Source organism: Copadichromis virginalis, linkage group LG19 (assembly GCF_057382275.1).
Source record: "Copadichromis virginalis isolate Kocher_CV1m ecotype Utaka linkage group LG19, C_Virginalis_male_GT1.1, whole genome shotgun sequence".
NCBI classification, from domain to species: domain Eukaryota; kingdom Metazoa; phylum Chordata; class Actinopteri; order Cichliformes; family Cichlidae; genus Copadichromis; species Copadichromis virginalis.
Window position 1 is genome coordinate 2,799,006 of NC_140636.1, and position 26,893 is coordinate 2,825,898.

A 26,893-nucleotide genomic window follows, 5' to 3' on the forward strand; every position below is an offset into this window, starting at 1 on the left:
CTCCCATTCCCCATGGGATGGACGTAGAGACCTAAAATTCATTCCAGATACACAATATAACCATCCCTCCCAAACAGTGGTCACAAATCAGTCCAAATGTGTGGTAGTGGGCACATCTGCTATGTTGAGATAATCCATCCCACCTCACAGGTGTGCCACATCAGGATGCTGATCTGACATCATGAGTAGTGCACAGGTGTACCTCAGACTGCCCACAACAAAAGGCCACCCTGGAATGTGCAGTTTTGTCTCACAGCAAAATGCCACAGATGCCACAAGCAATGAGGGAGCGTGCAATTGGCATGCTGACAGCAGGAATGTCAACCAGATCTGTCGCCCGTGCATTGAATGTTCATTTCTCAACCATAAGCCGTCTCCACAGGCGTTTCAGAGAATATGGCAGCACATCCAACCGGCCTCACAACCGCAGACCTCGTGTAACCACACCAGCCCAGGACCTCCACATCCAGCAGGTTCACCTCCAAGATCGTCTGAGACCAGCCACCCAGACAGCTGCTGGAACAATTGGTTTGCACAACCAAACAATTTCTGCACAAACTGTCAGAATCAGTCTCAGGGACGCTCAACTGCATGCCCGTCGTCCTCATCGGGGTCTTGACCTGACTCCAGCTCGTCGCCGTAACAGACTTGTGTGGGCAAATGCTCACATTCGATGGCGTCTGGCACGTTGGAGAGGTGTGCGCTTCACGGATGAATCATGGTTCACATTGTTCAGGGCAGATGGCAGCTGAGAATGTCCCAGTTCTTGCATGGCCAGCATACTCACCGGACATGTCACCCATTGAGCATGTTCGGGATGTGCTTGACCGGCGTATACGACAGCGTGTACCAGTTCCCACGAATATCCAACAACCTCGCACAGCCATTGAAGTGGAGTGGACCAACATTCCACAGGCCACAATTGACAATCTGATAGACTCCATGCGACGATGTGTTGCACTGCATGAGGCAAATGGTGGTCCCACCAGATACTGACCGGTTCTGGGTCCCCAGACCCCCAATAGTGCAAAAAACTGCACATTCCAGGGTGGCCTTTTGTTGTGGGCAGTCTGAGGTACACCTGTGCACTACTCATAATGTCAGATCAGCATCCTGATGTGGCACACCTGTGAGGTGGGATGGATTATCTCAATATAGCAGATGTGCCCACTACCACACATTTGGACTGATTTGTGACCACTGTTTGGGAGGGATGGTTATATTGTGTATCTGGAATGAATTTTAGGTCCCTACGTCCATCCCATGGGGAATGGGAGCAAAAACAAAAGTGTTGCGTTTATATTTTTGTTCAGTATATGTGTGTGTGTATATATATATATATATATATATATATATATATATATATATATATATATATATATATATATATATATATATATATATATATATATATATATATTAGGGGTGCAACGATATTCGTATCAATATTGAACCGTTCGATACAGTGCTTTCGGTTCGGTACGCATATGTATCGAACAATACAAAATTTGTAATTTATTTTATCAACTTTCCTTCTGACGATGCTGTCTGTGTTGAGCGCTCAGTGAATCTGCGTTCGACTACTCCGCCTAGGCTCGACAGTGCAGCCTAGGCGGAGTAGTCGAACGCAGATTCACTGAGCGCTCAACACAGACAGCATCGTCAGAAGGAAGAGCGCTGGGCAAGCTAGCGAGACAGAAGTTAAGCTCTCAGCAACATGGACCTCCCCCACCCTCATTCAGATCTGGCGTTTGGAATTATTTTGGTTTTCATGTGACGTATGACCCTGAAGGTAAGCGAGTCATGGACTAAAGTAAAACAGTATGTTGGATGTGCCACGCAATGCTCAATTACATTGGTGGGAACTAGTGTGTTAGCGCAGTTAGCTGGCCGTCTAGCCCCATGCACGGGGCGATCGGCGTAGCTCGTTAACGGAGATTTGCCGTGTTGTGGCGTTAAGGTCATTTCAACGAGATTAACCTGAAAGCACTAGTGGGAACACAACGAATATGACTGCACATTTACGCCGACATCATCCTAGTGCAAAGACAAAAACAACAAGCATGCTACTAACTTTAGCCGAGTCATTTAGACAGCTGTTAGCACATGATTCTCCTTATGCTGCTGAGAATATAGCCCAGAAGAAGCGGATAGTATAGCTTTTATTTTGGAAAGAGACATTTCTCTGTAATAAACTCTCTTTTCCAAAGATGAGTGATTCCTCAATCAGATACAGGGCTCGCAATATCGCCTGCCCGACGTCCCGGGGCTAGCGATTTTTTTCAGTCGGGCTACCAAAATCTATCTCTTCCCTGCCCGTCGGGCTATTGTAGGAAGGAAAAATATATGTCAATGCTTTTGCATTCTTTCAGAAATGTAGCTGGGTAATTATGTCATTGGCATCGGTGAGCCACTGTCAATATGTGACATATTGAAATCGCGTTTGAATTTGCGCTTGTTTTTTGCTTTCACTTTGCAATCGTGTGAACTGTGTATAGAGAGCGACAGCACTGATCTGTGAGTGATGATAATTTGCGCACCAATTCCTCTGACATCGTCTTATTAATCGTTAGCTTACTATGCAAACATGACAAGTGAAATCTCCCGCAGCTTAAACATGTGAGAGGTTGATCGCGCAGAGAATCGCTGAGCTTATGTGAGTCCGTGTGTAAAAGCAGCAGGATATATATTTTAGTTCTGCTGAGCCAAATAAGACAGGTCAGGGTGAAGAAGTGACAGCCAAAGAAAAGCTTACCACAAAACGGAAAAGTTATGACAAATCAGACTATAAGGCAAAAAGAAAGTGCAGCTTTATGGTTTCATGGACAAAAGAATTTCTGTGGCTGCAATATGACGAGCTAAATAACCAGGGCTGCACATAAGTGGTCCGCAGGTGCGCATTCGCTGTCAAAATAAAAAACACGCACAAGGGTTAGGGTTAAATTTAAAAACTGTACTTTTGAGTTAAAATATATATTTATAATTTTAATAAATGACAAATTAAAAAGGCAAGAACATTTTTTTGTATCGAAAAAATATCGAACCGTGACACCAAAGTATCGAACCGAACCGAACCGTGAATTTTGTGTATCGTTGCACCCCTAATATATATATATATATATATATATATATATATATATATATATATATATATATATATATATATATATATATATATATATATTACTCAATGTTTCTTACAGCAGTGGATGAAAAATAATTGATATATATCATAAATGAATGAAAATAAAAAACATCCACTGATTTCAATGAAAATTGTCAAGAAGATCATAGAGGCAAGTTCAAAAACAGAATGAAACTAGCTAAAATTTCTGACTCCATAAATTACAGGCCTGTTTGTCTACTACCACAATTCTCAAAAATCCCAGAAAAACTGTTCAATAAACAATTAGATAAATTCTTAGATAAATATTAGTTATTCTCTGGGTGGCTGTAGAGCAGGTCGTCTACTCATCGGAAGGTTGGCGGTTCGATCCCTGGCTCCCCTGCCAAATGCAGGGCAAGATATTAACCCCAAGTTGCTCTCCGATGCATCCATTGGAGTATGAATATGTGTGAGTATGAATATGTGTGAATGGTAGTTCGAAAGGACTCCAAAGCATAGAAACAGTGCTCGTTTGAATGGGTGAATGTGGCATGTTGTATAGAGTACTCTGGGAGAGTAGAAAACTGCTATGTAAGAATCAGTCCATTTAACACTCAATATGGGTTCAGATCAAACCGCATTAATTGAATAAACTGAGAGATTACAAACACTAGACATCATAAACAGTATGCAGGCAGAGTATTACTACATTTGATCATGAAATAAAACTGGAATGGTATGGGGTCAAGGCGGTTGTACTGCATTGGGTTAAAAATTGTTTACAGCTACAGATTGACCTATGGAGAAACACCCCCAAGGGTTCCGAGAGCATGAGAGTGAGGGAGAATGAGAATCCTAGTCAGACAGACCAAATGATAATAGATCATGGCAATGGAAACACAATAATGATTATGAGATCCATTTGCAACAAAATCTGTAAGAACCTGTATAGCCCCAAAATCCACCAGGTCAAGATGAAGTAATAATAATAATAATAATAATAATAATAATGGACTGGATTTATATAGCGCTTTTCAAGGCACCCAAAGCGCTTTACAATGCCACTATTCATTCACTCTTGCATTCACACACTAGTGGAGGCAGCTACAGTTGTAGCCACAGCTGCCCTGGGGCAGACTGACAGAAGCGAGGCTGCCATATCGCGCCATCGGCCCCTCTGGCCAACACCAGTAGGCGGTAGGGTAAAGTGTCTTGCCCAAGGACACAACGACCAGGACAGAGAGCCCGGGGATCGAACTGGCGACCTTCCGGTTACAGATGCGCTTCCCAACCCCCTGAGCCACGGTCGCCCCATAAATGTGCACCATCTGCACAAATATGTGCAGATGGTGCAAGTGTCACAGAATTCAGGCCCTTGTTCTGGTGACATGCTGGAGGAGCCAGGCAGGGAGATACCTCAGAGTGCCCAGAACCTCCAAGTGACACATGACCAGTCATCAGAACATAGGTCAAGTGGCCCCAAGCTTGTAAGAAGGAGGAGTGGCCACTGTTCGACAATGATGTCGATGCCATCTTGGAAGCAAAAGCCAAGGGAGAAGCTGACTACCACCTCCAGACAATGAGGCCACCATCATCATCAGCCAAGCAGCTGAGCAGTTTGAGTGCTGGAGAGTGTAGCAAAACCTTACACGAAGAACAACCGAGCAAAAACAATTCACATGCTCAGAAAGGACCCCTCGTAGAGTTGCGTGGCATCCTGTGGAAGAAGCTGCTAACATTGAGAAGGACTGAGGAGCATAGGAGGCAGAAGAAGGAGAGGGCCAGAAAGCTAGCTGTCTTTCTAGAAAATCTATTTGGATTTATGAAACAGCTGCTGGGACAGAAGCACAATGGCCAGCTCACTTGCTCCAAAACAGAGTAGACCATCATCTAATAAGCAACTATGGAGTTAAATTCGGGAGCCTTAATAGATCCTCCTGGACCAACACAGGACTTTGACGAGAAGGAGCCCTGTGGGAAGGAGGTCCAGGAGGTGGTCAAGACTGCGAGAGGAACCCCCCCCCCCCCTCCCCCAGGGCTGACTGGAGTACTGTATAAGGTGTATAACAACTGCCCTAGGTTACTCCACAGACTCTGGATGCTCCTCAAAGTGATCTGGAGGGGGGGCAAGGTAGCTTACCAGTGGAGTTTTGCAGAAGGGGTGTGGATTCCAGAGGAGGAAGAGTCCAAAAATATTGATCAATTCAGAATTATTTCCCTTCTTAGTGTTGAAGCTGAGATTTTCTTCACCATTGTTGCCAGGCATCTAACAGACTACCTCCTGAGGCACAACTACCTTGACACTTCAGTCCAGAAGCGGGGAATCCCAAAAGTGTCAGGATATCTGGAGGCACACAGGCTTAGCTAATCAGGGAAGCCTGAGATCAGCATCATGTCTGATCTCAGAAGCCAAAAAGCAGGTCATCCTAATAGAAGTGACTGTTGGAAGCATCACATGGAGGATCTAATGAGAGAAAAAGGATATCCAGGGCTAGTAGAAAAGTGTAGAAGGGATGGGCGGCAAGTGAGGTGTGAACACAGAGGTGGGTGCAGAGGATTCATTGTCCAGTCCTGCTTCAGGACCTTCAGCAAGCTGGGCATCACAGGCGCAAGCAAGCACAAGGTTATCAAGTTGGTCACTGAGGTCGCAGAGGTTGTGTCAAGATGGTTGTGGATCCAGTGGGGAGAGCGATGGGTGACTCTTGATCACCCCCACCTGGGTGAGGGTATATAACGTTGAAAGACTCAAAACACCTGATGACTCCAGGAAAAATCACCGAAGACTTGTCCAGGTGCATGTTAAAAGTGTGAAGTTGAGAGAATAATCCTTATCATGCTTGGACATTGCTTCCTCAGGTTTATGTATTCGTTTTTATATAAATGTATAAATGACATTTGTAAAGATATCTGATATATTAAAATTAGTATTATTTGCTGATGACAGTACATTTTAAATCATGTTGTTTTTTTAAATTCTCAAACTCACAACTGCAGATTGAAATAGATGATGTGGAAATTGAAAGCCCATGAAGATAACTTTTTTGGTGTGATTATATGTGTGTGTGTGTGTGTGTGTGTGTGTGTGTGTGTGTGTGTGTGTGTGTGTGTGTGGGAGGGGGGGGTTGTAAGGATTGTAAGGAAGGATTTCTGATACAGCATAAAGAAGAGAAAGTGATGCTGATTTGTACTTCTGAATTTGGATGAAAAGTGAAAGTTCAGGCTTCTTCCTCAGTGCTTTTGCAAACTTAGATTACCTGCAGAGAATCTATACATCCATCCATCTATCCATTTCAGGGTGCTACGTCTTTTCTCTCCAACTTTCTTGCTACATTTTGAAAGTCCTCTGGGTGAGTTCTTAATAAAAGCAGGACTCTGTTATTTACCTAGGCAGTTGGTTTCTTTAACCTGCTAAAAAATGAAGCTATAATATAATGCTCCCTCAGTAAAAGCCTACACTGTGTCTCAGGATTATGTAAAATTAAATATTATCTTTGAAGTTCATCTGAGCTATTTTTTTCTGTCTTCTTTCCTTCAGTATGCCAAACACTGAAGCTGGTTTACCCCATGACAAAGACTCTATGGCCATCATTCACCTGAACAACACCACAGTCATATACCTGAAAGAGGTCACCAAGTTTCTTGCCATGGTCTGCTTCCTCCGCAAGGAAAGCTTTGCTAGGAAAGGTCAGTTCATTAATATTCACTACCTTTATAAGCATGTCAGGAAGTAGCCCTATTGCGAAATTCATTATCATGCTTTCTTTTCTTAAGTTAAAGATGGATTGATCCCGTGCAAGTAGGAAATTAACAAGCAGCACATTCTTATCCTCAGCTCAACACACACTGATATGAATTGGTCAGGAACCCTTCTAGTCATACTTTAAAGTACTACCCACATAATCCAGGTGTTACCTATCTAGGACCATTTTTATAATGCAGGTTAGTGCTAAATACAATGAGTCTAGAACAGGGGTAGGCAACTCCTACTGGCCTCGAGTGCCGGTGTCCTGCAGGTTTTAGATGTGTCCTTGATCCAACACAGCAGATTCAAATGGCCAAATTACCTCCCCAACAGTTCTCCAGAAGCCTGGTAATGGACTAATCATTTGATTCAGGTGTGTTGACAAAGGGCAATATCTAAAACCTGCAGGACACTGGCAATTGAGACCTGGAGTTGCCTACCCCTGGTCTGGAAGTATTAAAACAGGAAAAAATATTTTCTGTAGGTAGGTGGGGTTGAGTTACAATGCAATTTCACCCAGAAAACAAGGATTAGCATCCCATGTAGGAGTTCCATTTTAGACTTTTGTTTGAGTTTTCTTTCTTTTTTCAAGGACTATTTCAGTCCGGTTTAAGCACCAAAACTACTTGGTTACTTACAGGAAATGCTTTGGATTACAACATACTCTTTCACTTTAGAATGCAAACTTTTCCCTTGTGCAAAAAAAGTCTTACCACAGTGAAGATACCAGGAGTAAACATCTAGCAGCAGGTTCATTAAATCTTTGTGCTAATTCAGTGTTGAAGCCTAACAGACAACCCTAAACATACACAAAAACAGTGTGAAAGGGGGACACAGATGACGGGACAGCTGACAGCCCTCACTGAAAGCTGAAAACAGAAAAGAGATGGCAGATCATGTCAAAATGAACAGTTATATTTTTGCACAGAACATGTTTAGTTCTTCAGTCTAGTTGAGGAACCACTTCAAAGTGTGATAAATTTCGTTGTGTTCATATTGAAATGCCTGTAAAGTTGCTTTGTTATTATGTGATTAAGTATCCAAAGTTCTTCATCAAGTGCAACACTGGTAAAGATTTATACAGAATTCAGGCATACACTACAAAGATGACTGCAGTGCAGTGAAAAATTAATTTGGCCCCTTCCTAATTTGTTATTTTTTGCATATTTGTCCAAATTGCATATTTCAGATGATCAAATTTTAATATTAGCGCCTGGATAAAAACAAAACGTAGTTTTTAAATTGTGATTTTTTTAATTAAAGTAAAACATGATCTAAACCTAACTGGCCCTATGTGAAAAGTAATTGCCCTCTGTTTTATAAAGGACTCAAGGCGCACAGCTTTTTTTGTTTTGTTTTTTTTAATTTACAGTGCAGTCTGCATTTTCTTTACCTGTGCAGCTTACCAGCTGTCTTGTTCTCGTGTAGCACACTGCTCTCCCGTCACGTCCTGGCATCCTACTGAGATAGGGCAGGCACGACCAGTCGAAGGAGAACAGGTGTGTTGGTCAGCCTCCCCTGACACCACACGCTGAACCCACTGCTCCACCCCTCTCCTGCCATTCTCATTGGCTCTGCTTTGAGAGGCACCACCATCGCTAAGCAGCATATCAAAGCAATTACATTCATGCAAATTAATTGCATTATGTGTGGTCAAATGTTTGTTGGAGGCAATGATACATTTGACACTAAAGCCCCAAGGCTTGTGTTCAGTAAAGTGGGCGTGTCCAAATGAAGCGTAATATGTAATATTGATATTACGTAATTACTCCCAAGAGAATGTGATTTGTAATTTATCTCGTGTCACAGCCTGGCTCATGGGTTATGACAAAAAATGGGGAACGACACAAAGGAACAATTTACAAATATTTATTTTTAAGAACAATAACAAAAAACTAATAACTGGTAATCTGATATACAAAGTCAGTAAAATTGCTCACGTCATTGTGAATGGATAACAATGTTGAATAAATGCTGAGTGTTAAGTTAGGCAAAGCAAACCATACCAAATGCAAACAAATCTGACCCTGAAGGGTAAGTATGGCAAAGATTGGGAAGAGAGAAATCCATTCCCCTGATCAACAACACCCAGGCCTCTATGTAAGGGTGAAGGTCCAACTCAGGTGTCGTCAATCAGTTTGCCCACTGCACTCCAGCTAATGGAATCTTGCAACAGCTGAAACAAGTACCCAGCAGAGCCGTCACACCCCCACCCATAAAATCAGTCTAGAATAAGGTGTTCTAAAGGTTCAGTTTATGCTGATTGGTTTTCCTGCCAACTGGCACACATGACAACTTCTAATGTGAGCCACATCATCTCTTGTGACATGAGGCCAAAAAAAATATTTTAAAAGCTTCAAGTAGGTTTTTCTTACCCCCCTCACCCCAACCGGTCGCAGCTTATGGCCCAGCCCCTCCCTGAGCCTGGTTCTGAGGGAGGTTTCTTCCTGTTAAAAGGGAGTTTTTAATTCCCAGTGTCGCCAAAGTGCTGCTCATAGGGGGTCATATGATTGTTGGGTTTTTCTCTGTATGTATTATTGTAGGGTCTACTTTACAATATAAAGCGCTTTGGAGTGACCGTTGTCGTGATTTGGCGCTGTATGAATAAAATTTAATTCAATTCAGTTCTTACCCCAAAATGTCCACTTTCATCATGTGCCAGTCTGAGAATCTTTTGACAACTGGGCGGTACTACCAGCTTCAAAATGGCATCTCTAACAACGCCGTCAGCCAGTGTGATTCACTTTCGAAACAACAGACCATTATGCAACATATAAACCACACGCTGGGCTGTTTATTTCAGTTTCAGGCAACACTCGATTGTATAAATCTTTCAGACTCTGATCATTCTGTGAAACTGTTAAAGGAAACTCGTTTAAAGACGGAACCTTCAACTCAGAGTCACACTTCTCGAGGGTATGTCACCATCAGTCATTGCCATAGCATGTCTGACCACATAAGCAGAAAAAACCTCTGGAATCTCACCAACACCTTCATCTGAGACAGTGGAACAGATGTCACAATAGTTAAAGGAGGAACATCTGCCCAAACCCTGCTACCATTGCCCAAAATAAAATGAACACCATCAACAGGCAATGCTGGACGTACTCCCATGGAAATGTCACCTTGGAAGAGCTTGCAATTCAAGTTGAGCTTGTGCAAAGGAACAGGAAGAGTGGTGAAACCCATCCCATGACTGAGGATGTAGTCACATGTGTCAGACTCCTTTGAGAAGGGCAGCACAGAGTTCACTATATAGAAGTCATAGATTCCTGTGTCACTCGGAATTTTAACTGGGTCTTTATCGTCACCTCCGACCAAGGAAACAAAGCCATCCCTAATGAAAGGAACATTAGGAATAGACTAATCATTGTTAGGCTTTGTGCACTCACCAAATGTAAGAGCAAAGCAAACCATACCAAATGCAAACAAATCTGACCCCTGAAGGACAAGCAGAGCAAAGATGAAGGCAAGATCAGATCAGATCAGAATCATGTTTATTGGCCAAGTATATGTGCAGACGCATACAGGGAATTTGGTTCCGGTAGATGGTGGCTCTCAAGCACAGCAATGTAAATCACACACACACACACACACACACACACACACACACACACACACACACACACACACACACACACGTGTCTATATATACACATTACACATACATACACAAAGCTGTGTAAACCAACTATAAATAACGAATCTAAACTTATATACATAAAATACAGAAATGAATGAGGTGGAATGAATACTACAGAATGTACATAAGGTGCAGTTGCAGTCTGGCAGTGGGAGCAGTGTGACAGGTCAACTGTTAAGAAGGGAGATGGCGAGGGGAAAGAAACTGTTCCTGTGTCGGGTGGTCCTGGTCTGCAGGCTTCTGTACCGTCTGCCAGAGGGCAGCAGATCAAAAAGTCTGTGTGCAGGGTGTGAGGGGTCTGTGATGATTTTCCCTGCCCGTTTCCTGGTTCTTGAGAGGTACAGATCCTGGACGGAGGGCAGGGGGGCGCCGATGATCCTTTCTGCTGCCCGTACAGTCCGCTGCAGTCTGCTCCTGTCCTGTTTAGTGGCTGCTCCATACCAGACTGTGATGGAGGAGCACAGGACAGACTCGATGACTGCAGTGTAGAACTGGATCAGCAGCTCCTGTGGAAGACTGTACTCCCCCAGTTGTCTCAGGAAGTACATCCTCTGCTGGGTCTTTTTGAGGATGGAGTTGATGTTGGTCTCCCACTCCCACAAGATAGACCCAGCTGCACAACACCCAGGCCCAAAATACCTGAGTTGGGGTGAAGGTCCAACTCAGGTGTTCTCAATCAGTTTGCCCCCTGCACTCCAGCCAATGTGGAGTGCAGATGGTTCCTGCTCAAAAGAGAAGGAACTAAACTAACAGTTCCAAGAAACTGGACTACTGGGATCACTAGTGATTCCCATTGCTAGTGATAGACAGAGCTTAAATCATTCTGGAGGCATAAAGGTGATTAGCTATATAGCTGTGTAAAGAGTTATTGAAGCTAAGCTAAAAATGGAGGACGAGCAGCAGTATGACTTATGAGTGTGCTGACGGAGAAGTATAGAGAAGGTCAGAAGGAGCTTCTGTGTGCCTTTGTGAAATTAGAGGAAACATATGATGGGGTGGCAAGAGAGAAAATATGGTACTGGATGAAGAAGTCAGGAGTGGCAGACAAGGTGAGGGTGGTGGATGACATTCATGAGATCAGCAAGATAATGATGAGGTGTGTAGTAGGAGTGACATATCAGTTGAAGGTGGAGAAGGAAATCCATGATTGGCCCTTTTTTGTCATTGGCGCTGTGATGGACAGTTTGACAGATGAGTTATGATGTTCTTAGACAACACTGTAGTGAGAGTGAGGAGCTGGTGGAAGAAATTTTAGAGAGGTGGAGGCATGGTCTGGAGAGTAGAGGAATGGAAGTCAGTAGAACCAAGACCGGATACATGTCTGTGAATGACAGGGTAATGAATGTAACAGCGAAGCTTTCAATACCTACTATAGAGACCTGCTATAATGGTTTGGAGAAGGTGGAACAAACAAAAAGACAGGTGGCGGAGCTAGAGATGGAGAGTTGAAGATGTTAAGATTTTCTTTGAGAGTGGCCAGAAAGGAAAAGATTAGACATAAATATATCAGTGGTACAGCTAAGGTCAGATGCTTTGGAGACAAAATTAGAGAAGCAAGGTTTAGATGGTGTGGACATCTGGATAAATGGGACAAAAGATTCCAGGAAGGAAGAAGAGAGGATGGCTACAAGAAGAAGAAAAAGATATGGCTCTTCAATGTCCCAAACAAAATTTTTTACAGTGTAATTTTTTTCATCAAGCCAATTCAAAAGCACGAGTCACGTGTGCATTATGTTGTTTTACTGCAGAGGTAATCACGGTGCAGTATAAATCTCTCGTATTTTATACTAGTTGTCTAGCTAAGTAAAAAAAAACAAACAAACGTTATTATTGTTACTATTGTAATTGTCTGTAACAACTGTCCAAATTCCATTTGAAATCACTGTTCTTTTTCTTTCTGTCTCCTTTCCCTGAATTTTGATGTTGATTGATTTTAACAATATCAAAACAATGTTTAGTAGGCTGGGCACTCTGAAATGGCACGTTAGTTGAATTATGTAGTTAGCAACACTAGTGAACGATTTTGATTTGTTCTGTTTAAGAAATAGTATCTGTACTGTAGTTCTATTTAACTTCTTTGCATTATGGATCACAAGTGAATCAGTACAAAACAGTTTTCGTGATTTGAGGGTTATCTCTCATATCACAACTCTTTACATGACTTATAGTAGCCAAATGTCATTCATTTTCAATGGCAGATTTCTTTTTTGCTTTCTCTGTCTCCTTGTTGTCCCGTTCTCTTTACTTCTCTCTCGCTCTCCTTCTCTTTGTCTCTTCATTCTGTTATGTGCATGTGTGTGTGCATGGTTGCCTCTTTGTTCTATATCTCTGAAGACATGCCCTTCAGCTGGTGCTGCTGACAGACTTCAAAAAAACTGTGCTTAAGGACTGGCTCCGCTGCTCCACCTTTGCCAGATCATATCTTAGTAGTTTACATTTTTTCTAGTATCGCTTTCATCTCTTCTTCCACAAAGCTCACAGCCTAATCAGATTCTCTTATTGCATGTTTGGAATTTACTGGATTTTGATTCAAACTCAGATTACCTGCATGTCTTTCCACTCACCTGCTTAAAATGTACCCTTCTCTTCATCCCCACAGAAAACAGCCCTCCAGTTCATGTTGTTGTTAAATTACAACTTTGTTAATAAACCTTTTTTGAAAGGTTGTCGTAAAAACATAAGAGAATGAGCACAGCATCTGATTGGCCAGACAGTATCAGACACTCTCTAACTTGCCGTCAGCACTGTGATCCTCATTCAACTAATCCCTTTAGTCCCCACTAATACAATCCTGGTTCCCCAGCCTTTCTTCTATGAAGCATCTTCACGATCATGTGAGACTTATGCGAATGAGCTGGCCTGGTGTTGTGGACTTCTGCTTCTGGTTTTGTCAGCATTAAGCTGACAACCCCACTTCACACTACTCTGAGGTGTCTAATCTAGGGTGTCTGTCTTAGTGGAATTATTCAAAGAATTGGCCACAAGCTGAAATGAATTATTGTGTCCTCAGTGGTGTATTTGCGTAATCGTAGTCTTTCACTAAACGTCCTCCTGTGACTGGCCAGCATGTCATGAAGTGGATGGAAGGTAATGTCCAGCATCGTCCTTATGTAGGACAACATCTGCCTCTCCAGAGTCCAGCTCCCTCCCCACAACATTACTGGCTTTGCAGACCAGTTTATTGAATCTGGTGCTATCTGCAACCTGCTGCCCCAGCATGACACATCATAGAGGATGGCACTGGCTGCAGCAAACTCATGGAAAATCCTGAGCATTGTCTGACAGATATGAAAAGACTCAACCACCTTCAGAAAATAGAGACGTGTACTTATCTACAATACAATACAATTTTATTGATATAGCACGTTGAAAGCCAGGGTGTACACCAAAGTGCTTCACAGTTAAAATAACGGTAAAAGATTACACTGAACAGTAAGTCGTTAAAACATGGTAAAATACAGAAAGTAGAGAAAACAAACAAAAAGCATTAGTAAATAGAAACAGGGAGAGAACATGATTATCCAGAGAAATGAGTAGGGATACAGCAATTAAGGAGCGGTGAGAATTAGCGAGTAAGAAAAGCCAGGTTGAATAGGTAAGTTTTCAAGCATGCGTTAAATGATTGAATGGAGTCAGAGGCACGTGTAGCAAGTACATAAGCTAAAATAATTTAAGTTGGTTATGAGTAGTTGGGCTAATTCAGAAGATATCAGATTCGGCTCTAGGAGGTGAGTGAAGTACAATAAACGTACAACCACAGATATTGTGATTACAATTGTTATTTATAGTGAAAATAAAGTGCAATTACCAAACACCAATATTTACAAAATCTGCAGACAAGGAAAAAATAAAACAATTCAAGCTTGTAAAATATCCGCTGCACGGCAGTGCAGGAACCTCGTCCAACCTCTGGCAACAATGTCCATAAAGTTTATTTCATGAGTGATATAAGTCCAACGCGTATGACAGTCTAGACAGGTTGAAATTTGAAGTATGATGATCAGCACTAAGATTCCAAAGCTGAAATCTCAGAAGTGAGATTTAGGGGACTGAAACCAAGAGGGGAGAGTGTAGGCCGCAGCAGCCTCCTACCAGACCGCAGGAAGTTGTAGCTGGGGTTCTGGCTCGTTGGGCCTAGCTCGCCATCCAAAGTAGTGGTGTCGCTGTGGTCTCTCCAGGGCACCACTAGCCTGCACATTCACTACGTGCGATGTCACATACGAGCCCCACGCATCTACCCACGGCGGTATCAAAATACTGTTGCTTCCATCCGCTAACGCCTCTCCCCCGCGTCGTTTCGAGGCGACAACCCGGAAGGCATATATCGGTGCCTCGCGAATGTGATTGGTCACAACAGGCATGTACAGCCTCGCGGCGTGGCGTGCGTCATGACGCACGATGCCTTCACGGACACGCTCCGGTTGGAATTTAAGATTCCAATTTAGTTATAGACGCAGTTTTTATTTTTATGTGGGTTACATCCTCCCCGCCTTAACCATGCACGTCCCGTCGCATGTTAAACGCTAGACAACGTGAACAGACGAAGGACGGCTAGCATTATGGCCCAATGCATCGGAAAGACTATGCAACATCGTTTGGACAACGGAAACCAGAGGATTACCACGAGTGAAATAGTGAAGTCGATCAGGTGGTGCTCTTTGTCGTTGTGAACGTCTTAGCCCGTCACCTATGTCGGTGTCCTGTTCAATAACACTAGACTCTTCAGGAGAATCTTCAACAGCAACGACAGGAATGTTGACAAGTATGTCTCCACTTCCAGGTAAGTTTTCAGGTAAGCTATTTCTATCTTCAGGGTGACTTTCAATAAGTTCAAGCAAAATGTCTTCCACATCAGAGTCAGATTGCCCACCACCAGACTCCACTGCTGGAGGAAGAACACTGGACACAGAGGCTGGTTCTCCTTGCACTTCCACTTCAACTGAAGGATCCAAAATCAGTGGTCCTAGGCTCCCACCGTCAGATGAATCTGGAAATTGATTCTGTTTTTCCACAGTGAAGTGCAACGTTGGAGGATTAACATACAATGAAACCAAGCTTCCTGTGTCCTCATCCTCAACCAGAGGTTCGGTGAGGGAATTTAAATCCGGGTTCTGCTGCCGAGTTCTTGGTCTGTGCGGAAGCGATTGCTCTGGTGATTCCAAGTTAACCTCACTGCTCGTGAGGAGGCCGCATGGAAGGAGGAGGTCGCGGTGAAGGGTCCGCATAGGTCCATCGCTGTTCTCAGGTTTTACCTTGTAGACCGGGAGGTCCCCAGCCCGATGGACAACCACAAACTTCTTCCTCCCATTTATCTGAAAGTTTATGCTTCCCTCGAAGGCGGACATTCCTCACAAGCACACGATCACCTGGTTCCAATGCTGATGGTATCACACGATTGTCGAAGCGTTTCTTATTTCGGTCGGCAGCCTTTGTAGCGTTACTGGAGGCAATACTGAAACTTTCCTCCAATCTCGATTTGAGTGACTTAATGTACTGTGAGTGACTCTTTTGCTGGGATTCCCGCAGTGGCAGATTGAACGCCAGATCCACAGGTAGACGAGGTGTTCTACCGAACATGAGTTCGTAAGGAGTAAACCCTGTAACCTCGTTCCTGGTACAATTATAGGCGTGAACCAGCGGTTTCACATGCTCTTTCCACCTTGTTTTTTGTTTTGTCTCCAAGGTCCCCAACATTGCCAGCAACGTCCTGTTAAATCGCTCCACTGGATTTCCCCTCGGATGGTAAGGGGTTGTACAGCTCTTCTGAATGCCTGCAAACTCACACAATTCTTTTACTAGTCTTGACTCAAAATCTTGCCCTTGGTCGGTATGAATTCGCTCAGGAATGCCATAATAAATGATATAATTCTCCCATAAACACTTCGCCACAGTTCTTGCCTTTTGATTGGGTGTTGGAATGGCAACAGCGAATTTAGTGAAATGGTCAGTCAGGACTAAGATATCACGAGTGCCACTAGTGTCAGGCTCAAGAGCAAGAAAATCCATACACAAAAGCTCAAGGGGTCGAGATGTTTTTATGCTGACAAGTGGAGCAGCTTTTTCCGGCAGGGCTTTTCGGCGCACACAGCGGCCACAAGTCTTAATCTTCTGCTCAACATCCTTTGCCATTTTAGGCCAGTAGAATCTCGTACGGACAAGGTCAAGTGTACGTTCAATCCCCATATGGCCCATATCCTCATGGAGGCTTTTCAGGACTGATGGCCGCAACTCCTCTGGAAGGACAAGCTGATATAAAAGGTCTCCATTGTCCCGTCTCCTCCTGTACAGGACTCCATCCACCAGCTCCAACCTGGACCATTCTCTGAGCAGGAACGGAAGTTCAGGGAGCTCAGCTCTAGCTGTTGGTGGAACCCTGTTCCCCGTCTCAAGCTGGTGAATAAGCTCTCGAATGCAGGGATCTGAGTGTTGTTTCTCTTTGATGTTAAGAGTAGAAACGACAGGCAGCTGATGACAGTCCTCGGAACAGTAACTGTCAGGGATGGTATCCATTTGAACTGACAAAGACTCGACAAGTGTGAAGCCAACCTCACCGCAGTCACCCGGCCGTGTGGCTCTGACCAAATGACTTTGGCAGATTGCTCTCACAGTCTCTTCTGGAAGGACATCAGAATCAGCTGTGTGTTGAGAAATGAACTGACGAATGAGTTCATGGTCATTAGAAACTTCATCACTGGAGCAGGAGTAAGGTCGCCGCGAAAGCGCATCAGCGTCACAATTCTGTTTGCCAGCTCTGTACAGAAGTTTAAAGGAGTACGTTGACAATGCAGCCAACCAACGGTGTCCAGTAGCGTCCAGTTTAGCTGTTGTCAAAACGTAGGTCAGTGGATTACTGTCCGTCACCACTGTAAAATCTGCCCCGTACAGGTAATCTTGGAATTTCTCGGTCACACTCCACTTAAGGGCGAGGAATTCCAGCTTGTGGGCTGCATAACGGCTCTCACTCTGCGACAATCCGCGGCTAGCATAAGCTATGACCCGGAGTTTCTCCTCTTGCTCTTGATACAACACTGCTCCAAGTCCGGTCACACTCGCATCGGTGTGCAGAATGTATGAACGAGACGGGTCTGCAAACCCAAGAACCGGAGCAGTTGTAAGCTTCTCAATCAAGGTTTCAAATGCAACTTGACATTTGGTATCCCACCTCTCCCCGAAGGGTTGGTTTGGCCTGTAGGTGGGTATCTTGTGAGCTTTCAGGGTCTTTGATCTTTGAACTGGAGAATATCCACGAGTCAGGTCATTGAGAGGTTTGGCAATGACGGAATAGTCTTTTATAAACCGGCGGTAATAACCAGCGAAACCCAGAAAAGATCTTAATTGTTTCAGAGTCTGGGGAACCGGCCATGTCTTGATGGTCTCTATCTTCTCAGGATCTGTTTGAACTCCTTCCTCAGAGACAATATGACCCAAGTACTTTACAGACTTTTGGAAGAATCGACATTTCTCCGGTGCCAGTTTCAGCCCATATTCCTTCAACCGGTTCAGGACTCTCAGCAGCCTTCGTTCGTGTTCCTCAAGAGTGTCCGAATAGATGATTAAATCATCCAGGAAAACGAGCACTTCCTTTAGGTGAAGGTCCCCCATGCATCGCTCCATCAAGCGCTGAAAGGTGCTTGGGGCGTTGGTAACACCTTGAGGCATTTGGTTAAACTCCCAGAACCCAAGAGGAGTCACAAAAGCAGTCTTTGCCTTGTCTTCCTCCTCCATCTGGATCTGGTAGTAACCGGACTTCAGGTCGAGCACTGAAAACCACTTAGAACCAGTGAGTGCTGAAAAGGATTCCTCCAAATTAGGTAAGGGGTATGCATCCTTGATGGTTTGAAGGTTTAGTTTCCGGTAGTCTATGCACAGCCGGACCTCACCGTTCTTCTTCCTGACCACCACGATAGGCGAAGCAAAAGGAGACGATGATTCCCTTATAATGCCGGCTTCCAGGAGCTCACGCAGGTGACGGCGGACAGCTTCGAAATCTTGTGGATGGATTGGCCGGGCACGTTGCTTGAATGGTGTATTGTCATGGAGTGGAATATGATGTTTGACAGCTGATGTACATCCAAAATCCAAGTCATGATGCGAAAAGACCTCCGAGATGTCATTCAGCTTGCCTATGACTCGCGTCCTCCATTCAGGTGACAGTGGAGAATCACCAAAATCAAAGTTCAGGCTGGTGGTAGTGTTCCTGACTGGAAGATGGGTCACGCGATGTTCAGACAAGATGCAGTGGTAGGTTTCCAAATCCGCAATGACACTGTGAGGTGGAATGAAGGTATCTTGCTCCGACTCATTTGTAATAACCACAGGAACCTTGTATGGAGAAAGAGCTGGGAAGTTGATGAGACAACTGCTGACACACAACCCCCCAGGTAAGGTGGAAGCAGGATGCTGTAGGAGAACACTCTGGCTAAACAACGGGGTGGAAACTTTGGCAGAGCCCTGGATGACAATAGTGCGGCCGGCCGGAACACGCACTGGAGCTTTGCTTAGTAGCCTCACATTCCCAATGCTGCCATTCTCCTTCTGCTTGTGTGACAGCTGTAGTGTTTTCAACACCGCTCTGTACCCATGAGTGCTAGGCTGATAACTCGGATGCTGGTTAAGATGCTGTTCATACAGGGGTTCCAGGGTGTTCATCCCAATTAGCACAGTAGCGGGGACGTCAGGGTGTACGTCCGGAACAACTAGAGCCAATGTTGTTACTTCATATTCTTCACCAACAAAATCTCTGGGGAACTTGACGGAAACCTCAATGTATCCAAGATATGGAATGGTTTGACCCGCAGCACCTTCCACCTGGAGAAGATCATGGAGTGGTTGAATTTGTTGGTCATGAAGATGATTGTTGTAAAAGGATACAGGTATTGTAGTAACCTGTGATCCTGTATCAAGCAGGCATTTCTGTGGATGGCCTGCTAGGGTCACCTCTGTTGTGCATCTTGACCCAACTAACCCATGAGGTAACATTGTAGTTGCCTTCGGACAGGTGTGTAGGTCTACACAGTGAACAATTTCCTCCTTTGCGGGACAATGTGGGTCCTGCACAGTTCCTGTACGTCCCATTACAGAAACTGTATCTAGTTTAAATGTCCAGTTGATGAATTCCGCTTCTGCCATTTTGGTTTCTTTTCACTGAACTGTTTGCGTTTTGCATTGACCAATGCGGGATTGGGTCTGTTCTCACACTGTGGTCTAATGTGTCCATCTTCCCCACACCTGAAACAGAAACCAGGCTTGGGGTTAGATGATATATTCCCCTGTGTATCCGTTCTTTGCTTCGGGTGCTGCTTTGGAACAGGAGTACAGGACTGGTGAGACTGGGAGGCAGTTAAGGCGGCAAGTTGCTTTTGTATCTCCGCCATCTGCTGGGTGAGAGTGGACAACGCAGCACAGACCCCCTTTTCTTCTTCTACTGCGAACTGAGCTTGAGCTGCAACTCTGTGTCTTGGTGTTCCCAAATGTTGCTTCATCCTCAGTTTTGCTAGCTTCTCTGTCTTCTTCAGTTCTTAATAGGAGTAACAGTTCTGCAAAAGAAGGTGGGTTGGATTTTCTCTGCTTCAGCTGGAGCTCAGAGATAAGGTTACTATCCCAACATCCCCTACAGAATTGGCTGAGCAGGTGCCTGTTCACTTCACCCTGCTTGACCCCTCCCCGCTTAACAGCTAAACTCAGGGCCACCTGAAGTCGCTGTAAGTAGCCAGATGGCTTCTCACCCGAGTTCTGCAGCGTGTCCATGAACTTCGCATAAAGTTCTTCCCCGTCCTGTACAATTCCATAAGCAGAATCAAGATGTTGAATATAAGTCTCTGCTGGTAGGTCGGGGTTAAGGTGCTTGATTATGTCCGCTGCAGGTGGTAAAAGACTATCAAGGATGTGTCTGGATCTTCGCAGTTCTGAAATGGCTGGATCCTTTAAGATGAGATCCACTCCAGAGCGCCATGTATCATAGTCCACCTCATGCTGTGGGTGTGGTAGTCTCCCAGAAAACATGCGCAGCTTATGGGATGAGCGTATGTTTACATCTTCGCTCTTTACTATATGCTCCACAACATACCTCTGTACTTCAGGTGGATTCAACTCAGCTGCAGACATACTGATAGAATGTCCTTCTGTTGTTGTAGGATGTAGGGTAGCTGAAGAAGTGACAGGAATAGCCGTGTTGTGGGTTTGTTGAGCCGGAGTAGCAGCCGTTTTGTGTTCAGATGCGGCAGTACATTCCGGCTTGAGCCCTTCTGGTTTTCCTGGGCGCAGTTCTGAAACAGCTCCATTTATTTGGGTCATTAGTTCTTGGAGAACTTCAGCAAAATCCTGACCAGACAGTTTTGCTACTTGTTTTAAGTCAGCTAAATAAGTCTTAGTCTTTGTGCACCCGACAGTAGCCGCATAGATTTTAGACAAGCTTTTTATATGATATTCATTATTTAAGGGCTTAAATGTATACGGCAGAATCGGACCCAATAAATCAAAAGCAGACCCCGTTTTAAACTCAACAACGAGCATATTATTAAACTCAGAACCGGGTGAGTTTATTGGCACGGAGCGTTCAATAGCACCATACTGGAGAAGAAAATCTTCAACCTCCTCAACCTCATATGCGGGGACGCCACTGACCAACACCGCGTTTGGTATTTTAACACCTAATGACTCCAACAAGTCCATGTTCATAATAATATGGTGAGATAGTGAGACTGAATGTACACAACAATATTATACTTGACACAACCTCCTGGCTGGTTCGCCACTAATTTGTCTTATGTAGCAAGTACATAAGCTAAAATAATTTAAGTTGGTTATGAGTAGTTGGGCTAATTCAGAAGATATCAGATTCGGCTCTAGGAGGTGAGTGAAGTACAATAAACGTACAACCACAGATATTGTGATTACAATTGTTATTTATAGTGAAAATAAAGTGCAATTACCAAACACCAATATTTACAAAATCTGCAGACAAGGAAAAAATAAAACAATTCAAGCTTGTAAAATATCCGCTGCACGGCAGTGCAGGAACCTCGTCCAACCTCTGGCAACAATGTCCATAAAGTTTATTTCATGAGTGATATAAGTCCAACGCGTATGACAGTCTAGACAGGTTGAAATTTGAAGTATGATGATCAGCACTAAGATTCCAAAGCTGAAATCTCAGAAGTGAGATTTAGGGGACTGAAACCAAGAGGGGAGAGTGTAGGCCGCAGCAGCCTCCTACCAGACCGCAGGAAGTTGTAGCTGGGGTTCTGGCTCGTTGGGCCTAGCTCGCCATCCAAAGTAGTGGTGTCGCTGTGGTCTCTCCAGGGCACCACTAGCCTGCACATTCACTACGTGCGATGTCACATACGAGCCCCATGCATCTACCCACGGCGGTATCAAAATACTGTTGCTTCCATCCGCTAACGCCTCTCCCCCGCGTCGTTTCGAGGCGACAACCCGGAAGGCATATATCGGTGCCTCGCGAATGTGATTGGTCACAACAGGCATGTACAGCCTCGCGGCGTGGCGTGCGTCATGACGCACGATGCCTTCACGGACACGCTCCGGTTGGAATTTAAGATTCCAATTTAGTTATAGACGCAGTTTTTATTTTTATGTGGGTTACATCGTTACACACGAATGGTAGCAGGAAGACTATTCCATAGGTTTGGTGCTACAGAGGCAAAAGCACGATCACCCCTAGTTGGTGCCTGGGCTGGGCCAGAAGTAACTGACCGCAAGATTGTAAAGAACGGCTGGGAGTATAGAGACTGAGGTATAGGTATTTATAGTCCTCCACATTTACCTCCTGGATTGAAACAGGGATCGCTGGTTTCCTGGCCTTGAGAACACGGGGACTCACCCTGTCTGTCCCAGCAAACCTGCCTGTAGCGTATGGTACTACAAGGTCATTAAGATAAGATGGGGCCAGATTATTTAAGACCTTGTATGTGAGGAGCAGGATTTTGAATTCTGGATTTAACAGGGAGCCAATGAAGGGAAGCCAAAACAGGAGAAATCTGCTCTCTCTTTCTAGTCCCTGTCAGGACTCTTGCTGCAGCATTTTGGATTAACTGAAGGCTTTTCAGGGACTTTTTAGGACTTCCTGATAATAATGAATTACAGTAGTCCAGCCTGGAAGTAATAAATGCATGAACTAGTTTTTCAGCGTCACTCTGAGCTAAACTCACCGATCCTTCAAAGTCCTATCTCCATTCAGTCATCTTAGTTTATAAATGTAGGGCCTTCTAAACTCCTCTGTTTTCACATCAAAGCACAATTTAAAATCAGTCATTGTATTTGTAACTATTCATTACCTCCATTTCTGGTTGTTATTGTGTGTGAGCTGGAGAGAATGGTCAATAATCATGAGACTTGGCTCCAAAAAGGAACCATAACACAATTTTGAGATGAATTTCATCAACTAGGTCATGGCGTATTTCATTATTTTCCTGGAGGCTTATGAAAATTTTGTCATTTCTGGTTTTAGAGGACAGTTGTGCTTGCAATTTTATCATGTCCTGAGGTGCTAAATTTCACCTTCATGATTTTTTTAATAAGGGCCTTGTATGATGTTGCTGTCAGCATTTACACTTTACATTCAGTTTTTGTGCTTGGTGTCTGTATACCTATAGTTTAGCTCTGCTTCATTCCTGTTATTCTTTCATCTGACTTTATCTACCTCATGTTGCTTGGTAACAGGTGGATTTTTTTTTTTTTTTTTTTTTTTTTTCTAAATGACATCAGAAACAGCAGTATGCGACATTACGTGATGGCAGAGCTTCAGTTCATCCTTTGTCATTTTTTTTTTTTTTTTTTTTTTTAATAAATAGGACAGGGGGAATGAATGAGAGAAAGAGGGGGAGAGAAAGAAAGAAAACCAAAGGGGAGAAGAGACGGTGAGAAGGGGGGAAGAGAGAGAAAAAAAAAAAAAGAACTCCTGGGTCACCTGTATGGAGAAAAAAAAAAACAAACAAAAAAAACAAACAGAGGAGACAGCAAACAACAAAGAGCAACATAATAATAGAGAAAACAAAGCACCATCACAATAAACTAGCTAGTCATAGATATCAATATTTACTAAATAATAAACGATATTGTGCAGCACGCAAGATAGACAGCGCACAGTGTGCTTTGAGGTAGCAACCAAGAAAGCTTTAGTCCGCGTCTGTGAATACCCATGTGTGCATACCTGTGTGGATCAGCATGCTTGCATTCCAAAGGTTTCTCCATGTAATGATCTGCTAGGGAGTGTGGGGGGGCCACAGCCCCGTCCTCCAGGGTGTGAAGCGGGTATGGAGGAGATCAAAACTCCAGACATCCAGAGGCCCCCAGAACACAAGAGACCATGGAAGACCAACAGAGGGGCAGCCGCGCCACTGTTCCAGTAAGAGCTGAGGAGAGTCCCAGATGAGGGCTCGCCCAGCAGCCGCGGAGCAGAAGTCAGGGGGAGTTGCAGTGACGCGCCCGTGAGCTCCGCCGGCCCCCAGCTGTGCCTGAGTGACCGAGCCCCAGGCCGAGAGGCCGGGGGCACCCCACCTCCAAAGGGGCCCGAGCGAGCCCCAGGCCCCAGGCCCCGACAAGCGGCCGCCAAGGAGTGAGCCGGTGTGTACCCGGACGCCCACCCCCAGACACAAAGAACCACCAACACACCGACACCTGAGGGAGTCCGCCACCGGCAGGGGAAGTGGTGGTGGGTGGAGATAGGCCTCCAAACCTTGGAGGGCCTGAGATGTCCCCAGAGAGGTGGCGTCTGATACCCAGCCTGACATATAGACACAGACATACAGGCACACACAGACACAAACATCCATTCCCACCCTCATGCTCTCATATGCACTCACTCCACACTCAACCAACGTGGAGACAGACATAAAGAGACGCTGTACACACAATCACACTCCCCAAGCGTACTCTACAAACCGGGTCTAGGTACCCTTGCCCCTGGAGGGGGGAATTGCACCCAGACCCAGGTGGTGTTACCCTTTTCCCTGCGGTGGGGAGAGGCAGACCACCCCGACTCCGCAGCAGCAGGGAGGCCCCACACCCCAGACCGCAGTCGGACGGCCAACTCCTCCTACTAGCCCTCCCGCTCCAGCAGGCCGCAGAGAATGGGGGTGGGAGAAGACTCCAGGTGGATATTAATGTTCAGTGAGTGACAATGGAAGAGTTTTCTTTCCCCTTGAGATTAAAAGTCTCCATGGAGATGATCTACTGTTCAGCCTCACCTTTAAAGAAATTTGTTTGCGAGGGAGGGACAGAGCATGTGCAGTTTACAATCTTAAGGTGTGACTGTGCTTGAACTCTTTTAGATTCTGCCAAACGCTGGAGTCGGGGGAGAGGGTTGGTACCCTCTGAACAGTTTTGTTATCTCACTCCCAAACACAAAAAGTGCTCTATTGTCTGACAAAATGAGCAAGAGTGTTCAAAACCAGTGCAATGATGCACAAATAGATGACCGTAAAGAAACCATGAAAACCAAATCTAGATCTATACATTTTTTGTTTTTTTTATGGCCTCAGATATGGTACCTTTGGACTTTCCCTTGTATTTAAGGGTTGTTCTTCAGACATCATATAAGTGCTAGAAAGTATTTTCATTTCTAACAAATGTGATTCTGTCCTCTCTCTGACAGGACTGATTGACTACAACTTTCACTGCTTCAAAAAAGCCATCCAGGAGGTTTTTGATGTTCGCGTAAAGGTTCAACAGAGCCGAAAACTCCTCAACCAGAGGAGGTGGAGTAAACTGACTCTGACCAGCGGAGTGTGCAGCAGCACCCACTAACAACTGTACCTGAGCTGCACCCTGATGGGTTTTTTAAATTGTTTTCTTAGTGTGAATCATTTGCTCCATTCAGCCCCCCAGTGTCTTTCACTTGCCTATTTTTACTGGGCAAAAAGAACACAAGAAAACTAAACTACACAAAAAAATTAATATTTAAGTACATTTGAAGATGTTTATGATGGGAACCTGAACCAATTAGTGTGTTAATGTGAAAAAAATACTTTTAAAATAAAGAATTATACAAGAGGCAGTAGAATAGAAGATCCCTTTATTGTCATTGTACAACAAAATTTTGGAAACTCAAGTTCCCCGACTGTATAGTGAAGTATGGAAGTTGTGATGGAAAAGCTTTTTAAACCGTATTTTCAGCCAAAGAGACCAACTCTTAAAGGTTTTTTCTTTATCAGATTTGAGTTGAGTTATCAGATGCAGTTTTTTTACATCCAGGAATGTGTTAAGAGAAACTGGGGAAGACACACACCAAAGGACTGCAGATTGGACCCAGACTGCTATTTAGCCATGTGGCATATGATCGTCTGTTCAACTAGTGAGCTAAACTGGTGCCACATACATGCAGTTTTTATGTCCCACTGACCACTGAAATGGACATTCTCTCCCTCCCCATTTAGTTTGATAGGAACTTTACATAGACCAAATGAAATGTCTGATTATGTTGAGTGAGACCTGTTCTGATTTGTCAGTTATCATCCTTGGTTCAGTAGAAGAGTGGAGTCAGCATCTCTTTTCTATACAGTATTTTCATTAACAACTGAGTCTTCTAGCTAAAAGTTAATGTGAAAATGTAAGTAAATGTGATGACTGAAGTGTTTCCTTGTTCCCTTTATTAAAAATGTTCATGTCGAACTATGTCTATCTCTTATAATGGCTGTCACACAGACACTTCCAGGTGACTTATTTCAGTTAGGAACCTTCCAAAGCAAAATAGACTATTGGACTGGAACAGACCCTGAATTTCTCTCTGGCGCCTTCCCTGCTGAAACCACCCACTAACACTCAGTTTGTCTGTGAAGGTTCTCAGTCATCCAGGTCATCGTAGTCTAAGGAGCTTGGAAAGAAAAGTGTCTGGACTTCTTTAAGTTGCTTGAAAACGTTTCACCTCTCATCCGAGAAGCTTCTTCACCATTTGACCCTAGAACTGAAGAAGCTTCTCGGATGAGAGGTGAAACGTTTTCAAGCAACTTAAAGAAGTCCAGACACTTTTCTTTCCAAGCTCCTTAAACACTCAGTTTCATTTCCTCACTTATGCGGCTGTTGTCAACCACATACAAGAGCATATTCATATGCACAAATACATTTTTACAAGCCTAAAATCCTGGTCCTTGACGTTCATGGATTTCATGGCTACTAAACCAGATCTCAGGCTATCTTCTGAATACCAACTGTTCTAAAACTTTAAGCCTTATGTTCTATTCTGCATTTAATTTTATGTTAAACCACGGTCTGATACTGTTTATGGCAATTACAGCCATTCTGTCATTTCCTCCCTCTCCCTTTCCTATACACACACACAAAGTGTAGCTTAGATATCCATGTGTACATGTGTGTGTATAGTGTAGTGTGCCTCTTAGCCAGGTCACCAGTGGATTCAGTGGATTGCATAACAGCTGCTAGTGTCTTT

General features: G+C 44.1%; 1 protein-coding gene across 2 annotated transcripts in view; it reads left to right on the plus strand.

The window, feature by feature from the left end:
- Nucleotides 1-26,112, plus strand: part of rragd (ras-related GTP binding D) — an 87,388-nt gene extending 61,276 nt beyond the window's left edge. Inside the window, exons 6-8 of one of the 2 annotated variants that reach the window (XM_085441440.1) lie at nucleotides 6,642-6,790; nucleotides 8,277-8,347; nucleotides 25,103-25,164. In XM_085441440.1, the coding sequence (XP_085297566.1) occupies nucleotides 6,642-6,790; nucleotides 8,277-8,347; nucleotides 25,103-25,108 (226 nt within the window). In that variant the 3' untranslated portion in view covers nucleotides 25,109-25,164. Of the gene's footprint in view, nucleotides 1-6,641; nucleotides 6,791-8,276; nucleotides 8,348-25,102 lie in introns of both variants that reach the window. The other variant, XM_085441439.1, reaches the window with a different exon arrangement.
- Nucleotides 26,113-26,893: the final 781 nt, after the last annotated feature.